Source organism: Lottia gigantea (assembly GCF_000327385.1).
Source record: "Lottia gigantea unplaced genomic scaffold LOTGIsca_197, whole genome shotgun sequence".
Classification (NCBI taxonomy): Eukaryota; Metazoa; Mollusca; class Gastropoda; family Lottiidae; genus Lottia; species Lottia gigantea.
The window spans coordinates 32,141-40,600 of NW_008708388.1; the positions used below are offsets into that span (position 1 = coordinate 32,141).

The window sequence follows — 8,460 nt, forward strand, 5'->3', positions numbered from 1 at the left end:
ATTTTCTGGATCTTTATGTATTTTAGGAAGAGTGTAAATATGACGTGGTCTGATATTTTGATCTGCGGAAAGGTCGGCAAATTCAGCTTCAGAAATAAACCTTTTTTGAGAATAAAATTCTGAAAATATCATTTATTTTTTTCGCTGTTTCAATGAAAATGGGTCTCTCGAGTTCGCGATAATGATTTGCTTTATTAAGTTGATTATAGATTTCAGAAACTTTTGTATGACACAGAAACTGCCTTTGTCGCTTTTTCGAATGATAATGTTTTGATAGCTTTTCAATTAATTTAATGTTTTTTCTCTCAAAATTAGTAAGATTATTCTTCTCGTTTACTATTAGCAACCGACAAGAGGCAAGTCATCCTCATTTATTTCAATTATTCTGAGCAGTTTGGTGACAATAGGCAAGACCTTGTGCATTGTTCGGTTTTTTGTCTGCGCATAGTATTTTTGTATGACACAAATAGCACTAATACACTAGTGATGATCTCAACAACTGGCTGTTCTTCAAACGAGAATATACAATTCTTAAGCGTTGTATTAGCATATTTTGATAAGGAAGGATCATTTGCCAAGGCCATCAAGGCAGGGAACTGTTCTGTCAATCGTTGAAGCATGTACATAGTTCAGTTCAAAGGCGTGGCAACATCAATGATCAGCCTGTGTTCAATCAAGTTACTCTGCCCATCAACAATTAGTTTCTGTTTTTCCTGGAGAAGGTCTGTGACACTTGACAATTGGTCACCAACTTTCTCGCTTTGCCTAAAAGCTTTCCAACTTTAGGAACCCCAAGCCATTTTTTCACAACTAAATTTATTCTATGGCCATAGCAGCAAAATCTATCCCACTGAAGGATTTCATCAGCTTTTTTTTCATTAGCAGCGTTATCTGTTGTCGCTGTTGGTTTGGAGTTCAGCTGCTATGTTTTCTGAAGTGTGACTGCCTTTTTTTTGGACTGCACCTAGGACAGCAGTTTTCAGCATCCATTTATTATCAATGAAGTGAACAGTAGTAGTAAAAAAATGACTCGGTGTTAAGGCTGATTCAACCATCATGTTGCAAATTTAGCTCAGTTCAAATAAAAACAAACACAACTTCAGACTCAACCATACAGGTTTACTCGTAAATTTCAAAGTTCAAAATTCCACAATGGCTGACATCAAGATACAAGTTCTACGATCGAGAGCGACAGTGATGGGACGCTTTGACTGTCAGTTCGTCCAAATCTCATGCATATTTCATGTCATTTCGCAACACATCATGAGTGATTGCTACAGAAGATGATGAGTTTACAACTTCTTTCAAGTTGTTGTCCATATCTATTTTCCTTTGATTTAATCCTCGGATAACTTTAGATCTGGATGGAATTTATACATTTTTACAGGCTAAAATCGCAGAGCTGTGTAATTCTTTAATTATAATTGAATACACAGAGTACAGTGCATTATGCATAGGCTTTACATTCATTTAGAACGAATTGTTGATATTGATTTATATACACAATTCCGTAACTTTGTAATGCGAAATTAGATTTTTTCCTAGCTAGGCTAAATGGAATTCGAGTATGACTGAACGAAAGCTTGAATTTCGGTATGACTGAACGAGAAACGAAAGATAGGACTGCTTCTATTTTTGATCAATAAATTAAATACTAAATAAGGACGCAGCCGCCCCCCTTGAGTGCTGGTTTTACAACTCGATGTAAGTCATTAATTTTGAACAAAATCTGCGAGATGGTTGACCATTGTTAGCTTGCGATGAAATAATTGATGCATGATGCAAACATTGTAGCACTTGGTAGAATATCCTCACTTTAGGGTTGTTGTCCTGTCTTTGCTGGTTATGTTGTCTATATTCTTGGGTTGGGTGAGTGTTACGAGATTGGTGATGATTCGAATAGTAGTTATTATATTGATACAAGTTTCCATGCGGGCGAGAGTGATCATGTGGGCGAGAGTGACCATGCAGGCGAGAGTGACCATAAGGCCGATAGTCTCCATAAGGGCGAGAGTGTGCATAGTTTTCATGAAAGCCAGAGGTTCCATATAGTCCATTGCAGCTCGAAACAGTTTATGAATATCAATATGATTAAAACAAATATAAATTCAATGGAAATTTAGTATACGGATATCTTATGACTAAGATAACAAAATGTAATATTTACTGATTATATATTCATATAGATGCACCATCTTTTGTAATATATACTATTTGTAAATTTTTTATAGGTTAACTATGTTTAGTAATATTTACTGTTTGTATATTTATATAGGTTCACTATTTGACATTTGCTGTTTGTATATTTTTATAAGTTCACCAAGTTTAGTAATAATTACTGTTTGTATATTTATATAGGTTCTCCAAGTTTAGTAATATTTACTGTTTGTATATTTATATAGGTTCTCCAAGTTTAGTAATATTTACTGTTTGTATATTTATATATATGTTCACTATGTTTAGTAATATTTACTGTTTGTATATTTATATAGGTTTACTATGTTTAGTAATATTTACTGTTTGTATATTTATATAGGTTCACCATGTTTAGTAATATTTACTCTTTGCATATATATGTAGGTTCACTATGTTTCACAGTATGTGAATTTATATAGGTTCACCACGATTAGATACAAGAGAAGTTCACAGACTAAAAGTATCTGGTGATATTGGAGAAATAGTAGAATTAACAGCAGATATGATTTCCTATCCTGGTGCTAATTTTCAATGGTTTTATAAAGATAATGGTAGTGATATAATGATTGGGAATCAAGAATCATATTTGGTCATCAACAATCAAAGATTTATTAACAGTTATAGATCTGTGTTAAGAATGAACATTACTTCAAATGAGATGTACAGACAGTATTATTTAAATATTACCAATGATGATGGACTGAGTAATAGTTTACAGTTCCTACTTATATCTGAGAGTAAGTTTATTACTTGAATGTGTTACATCTTTAATGATTTATCCGTATGTGAAAGGGCTTCACATTATTTTTTGTGCTGATAAATACGCATTTGTTGATTAATATTTAAAATGTAAAGATTCTTGTCGCCCAATATTTACTTTCAATTTACCAATCAGCTGTTCCAGATAGTCCAGAACTTGTATTATTAAATAAAACATCAGATACAATTTGTATTGAATGGAAACCAGGATCTAAAGGTGGAACATCACAAAGTTTTATAGTTCAACATTCTACTGATGATAAAACATGGGTCAATTCTTCCACAATACTAGATGGTACCAATAATGGTCGAGTTGACTATTGTATAGAAGGATTAGAACCAGATACTAGTTATTATATCAGAGTGATAGCTAGTAATAAATATGGTGAAAGTCTAATTGGTACATTATCTCAGAGTGAACTTTTTAAAACAGCACCGAGACAAGGTAAGCTCTATGTGGGAAATAGCGCTTTATAGATCAAAAGTTAGTATAGATACTCAAGCGTAGATGGAGTGGTTTAGAAATTAATTTCTAGCCATTGATACATAGGGTGTGGAGTGCAAAGTTATATCTCTCACAAATATTCACGGTAAGGTTTTATACCAATTGACAGTTGAAAAAAAAAGCTGAATTCGACGAGGTCTATCTTGTTGGCACTCAACGGACTACAATTATAGACGGAAGGATTTTACGTTCAGTAAAAACAAACAAGTTTATTCACAAATATTTAACAATCTATGAAAAACGATAGTCTAAGAGCTACTTTTGAGATATTTCTTGAAAACGTTATAATTGCCATGTTGGCGCATGGGCATGCATTAAAGATCCTGAACACATTCGACTAATACATGTGTGACCTGTTGCTGTGATAATCTGATAAAGAAATTAAAAAGAAGTTAATAGTAACCTTTGATAAGTGGTTACGTGTTTGATTTCAGATCCTTATAACAATATAACCTTAATTGGGGGAGGGGTTGGTGCCGTTTTAGCTTTGATAATTATTGTTATATTTGTTGTCTTGGTTATTCGAAGAAAGAAAATCAAATCAAAAGGTAATGTAAACTATTCTGTCTTTTTACACAAAGAACTGTTCTTTGTTGTATTCTTTTAATACACGTCTGCGCAGTGGCGTTTCTATGAATCATTCGGTAGGGGAGAGTGGTCAAAGGGGACCCCCAGGCAATTTTCCCCTATATTCAACATTAAGAAAGTTGAAATGGGGAAGGGGGGGGGGGGGGGGGGGAGATATGGTTACATGAATCGAAATGGCAACGTGGCTGTCATATTATTTTTGTAGTTTTCTCATATTTTGTCTTTTTTTCTTAACAGGTAAAAACAACGAAAGTGACTCCCAGTTGTAAGTATTCTGACAATTTTATGAAAAGGAAATAAGATACGTTGAGTGAAAAATAAACTTTCGGTACAATATTGTCACTCACTATTAGTTTTATTTCAGTACGGCTTTTTTTTTATTAAATACTTTTATTCAGTTGTCAATTAAAGCTTTGCAAATTTTAAGTGCGAGTCTGAAAACAAGTAATCACATTTTAAATCACATCTAAAATAACCTTAATATATACACACTCAATAAATACAAAGACAATGAATAAATAAATAAAAAAAATTTCCGGTCAACCAACATGGTAAGAATCCTCTATAGGTTGACCACATAAACAACTTGGGTTGTCGGAGATGTGCAAAGTAAAACTTATGGAAATTTAAATCGCTTTGTACGTGGCATAGTTTAGGGTGTTTGAATTGCAAATGTCTTTGGCTGCCATTCTCCAGTTGTCGATGGTAGTAATAATTAAGCTTTAATCTTGCATGGAATTGACCTAAGTTTGTCTGCTTCGCAAACATGATAAGAATTCTCATTTCCAATCGATGTGTGTACTAATAAGTAAACCAAGTACTAACGATCCGAACAGCAAAACAAAACCCGTATAATATATATATATATAAATAAGATGGAACTAATTTGTGGAAGATTTTGTAAAAAAAATAGCTAATGACGAAGACTTCGTGATGTGGAACCTGTTTCGGAGTGTGACGTACCCTCACCAAACCTGATATTGTTCTCAACTGTGGAGTTTCTACAAGGAGGCTGACCCAGCCATCCATACCCCCCCCCCTTACTTTCAAATTGTTTATCAATCTACACAGTGAAAACAACCTGTGAACATACCATCCCCATATCAATATGATATAAATTTAAGCGGTGTAAAGATTAGATAGAGTTCAAGCGATATGCTGAATAATTTCTTAGTTTCCGCGATAATGAAACTATTATGTATAATGTATCATACATCGTTCACTATGATTAGAAATAATGTGTTTAGTGATTTATTGAATTAGGAAAATACCGGTTACACACTGCGTCAGAACCATGCGAAGTCTATAGATCTATTTTTCTTCTCAAAAATCGTGTCCTGTAAATTTTAAAGAAGTTTTCGGTAGATATACCATATTATAATGTAAATCTTCTCATTAAATATTTTAGTGTCTTAACTTTATGAACGATTTCCAGGATTGAATGCATTGCACAGTGCAGAATTCATTTTAATCTGCACGTTATCAGACCCCACCCCTATTGAATATTTTTGCAAGAATTTTGCTTTCAAACAATCATCTAAACAGCGTATTTATCTCAGTAACTTGAAATGTCCATGAGATGATACTTAACAACAAATCACCTAAATAATTGATTAAATCTTTTATGCTCTTACTTTGTCTTTTTGTAAAATAGCTTTTACTTTTCAGAGGTTTAAATGATATCCGGTCAACAAATGGAATGAGTATGTTTTATTACACAATACACTTAAAATAATCAAAATACTATGGAACTAAAATACAAGCAGACATGAGACAGTGTTTGCTTTCTATCTGATTTAACTGGAAGTGACTACAGTCGAAGCATATATATCTGATATTATGACTCTATTAACGTATTAGGCCCTTCGTTTATCTACAGCAATTTTTACAGCAGATTCGGATAGCTGGAAAAAATTAAACAAATAGAGGATCTGGCTTTTCACCTGTGTTTATCGTTATCGAAGAAAAGTGAGCCGAAATCCTATTATTAATAAAACATTCTTTGTTATGATGATATTGTGTATATGTATTTTCAAAGTGAATTGCTTTTCCAGTTATAGACGCGAATCCGGCCTACGTGAGTGTCGATGAATTACAAAATGATAAGGAAGATGTAAATAATGAAGCCGCTGAAAATACTACAGCGGCACCTACTTACGCTTCTGTAAAGAAAACAAATAAATCAAAACCAATAGCTGAAGTCGCAACAGTTTATTCCGCGGTACAAAAGAAAGAGGCTAACAAAAAAGAAGGTACTAGTTGAGTTAAACTCATCATATTAGAATGGGAACACTCCATTAATCGAAAAAAATATGAAAATTGTTAAGGGTTTCGGTATTCCATTCGCTCACTCTTAAATTCAGATTTGTTTCAGTCGTAAGTCGAGGATTAATGTCCGGTAAAAAAATGCTTCTTATCAAGGTCTACATGGCAGCATATTACATTGTAATGTAGTGTTTTAAGATTAATGATGATCTCAAGACTGTTTTATGAATATATACAATGTATAAATGAGTTCTTTTTGTAATTAATTTATTCTACGAAGAATGATTATCAATGATTTAATTGACATTTATTCAAGATAAAAAGAAATCTGGTGTGAAGAAAACAATGAAAGGTAACGATATCAGATCTGAAAGACAAAATGCCAAAACCAAAAAGGCTGGTAAGAACAAATTTCATCAATATTTATACATATTCGCTTGAAATGAACCCAAAAACCGTGTTGACATTATCAAGAGTAGATCAGGTGCATTCTAAATTCAATAATAATTTTAAAATGTAAATGGATGAAGCCAGATAAAGCTTCCTTTTATGCTTATAAATGCAAATCTATGAACTTTTTTAGGTGAAGTCTATGAAAATGTCGGAATAATTGGTAAAGCCAATATCGGGCAGGAAAATGTTTATGAAAATAATTCTCTTGAGGTTAGTTAAATGTGATCTTATAAATATAAAGTTGCTAACTCACAGATTTTACAGACGAAAATTAGATATCCCTTGGACAAAGAGGATGATAGGTTATGATATTTTGAGAAAAACAAGACTGGCAGAGTTTGTGATGCCTCTAAGGTTGTGTTCTCATCACCGTGCATTTACATACTGTGCATGAACATTAACTTAAACATTATTTTAAACTAAGCCAGTAGCCAGCCAAGTACTTCTGGGGGGGGGGGGGACGTCAAATCAAGGGGGGCAATTTAGGCACCCCCTCCCGCAAAACCTTGTTACGTATTACAGTAGTTATCGCTATTTTTATTGCTGCCGAGGACGCCCATTGGAAACCTGGAAGCACGATTTTCTGAAGTCTGGGGACCCCCTCTAGAATATTTTAGAGAATTTAACTTCCTGAAACGTGTTTTCCTGACGAATTTAAGGACGAATTAAGGTTTATTTGTATAGGGACTGTGGGACCACCACAAGAAATTTTGAGAATTAGACGCCTGGAAACGCAAATTCCTGACATTTCCCAGCAAATTTAGGGTTCAAGATTATTTGTATTGGGTCTGAGAGATCTCGCCTAGACAATTTTGAGAATTCGACGCGATTTCCTGACATTTCGTAAATTTAAGGTTCAAGATATTTGTATAGGGTCTGTAGTGTGACGCCCGGAAACGCAATTTACCGACGAAATTAAGTGTGTCGTTTAGAACTTTTTTGAGAATTAGACGCCTGGAAACGCAATTTCCTGACATTTCCCGACGAATTTAAGGGGGGGGGGGGGCTTTTCCCCTCTTGGCTACGGGCCTGTTTTCAACCAAAAAAGTGGTTATAAAACTACTACACTAGTATTTCATAAGCAATTTTCCCGGGAGAAAGTTACCTTGCATTGTATATATTAAATGTTTTGGCTATAGTCCTGTAAGCTTTTATGTTTCGTGTCCGCTTGTATGTGATTAGAAAGAGAAGTTCATGTGGGAATTTGAGCAGGTTGCGATTTTTTAGCTCTTTTCCAACACTGGGTGCTTTGAAATGCTCTCAACTTTCACCGAATTTTTATTTTCCGTTTTAACAAATTATAGCATGTCTAAAAATTCGCTATTTCTTATGTGTTGTAGACTCCAGGAGAGAAAGTCAATAAAGACTGTGATGACTTAATGTATGTAGATCTGAAGTTTGATAAGGAACCGTCCAACAAGGTGATCAAGAAACCGGTTGATGAAGATAAAGTGGAATATGGGAGTATAGATTATGGTAAGAGAGGACCAACTCCACCTCCAGCTTCGGATAGTAGTGATGAAGAGATGGACTATCTTCCACCAAGACATTAATTTTTTTTGAACATGTACATACTGTATTGATAATTATTTACTTCAGATATATTTATAATTGTTCATTTGTATATTGTTTTTGTGTGATAGGCCCTAATATCATACCCTAAAACTAAATGTTTCGTTCTTTATAAACGTCTA

The 8,460-nt window shown here is 33.9% G+C and overlaps 1 protein-coding gene across 1 annotated transcript; it reads left to right on the top strand.

Moving 5' to 3' along the window:
- Positions 1-1,152: 1,152 nt before the first annotated feature.
- On the top strand, positions 1,153-8,319 carry LOTGIDRAFT_174452 (hypothetical protein; the record flags this gene model as incomplete). The annotated part of the gene is made up of 8 exons (XM_009053037.1): positions 1,153-1,213; positions 2,616-2,933; positions 3,092-3,400; positions 3,895-4,008; positions 6,103-6,300; positions 6,630-6,713; positions 6,897-6,976; positions 8,107-8,319. 8 exons carry the CDS (start codon positions 1,153-1,155, stop codon positions 8,317-8,319), a joined length of 1,377 nt encoding a protein of 458 aa, XP_009051285.1.
- Positions 8,320-8,460: the final 141 nt, after the last annotated feature.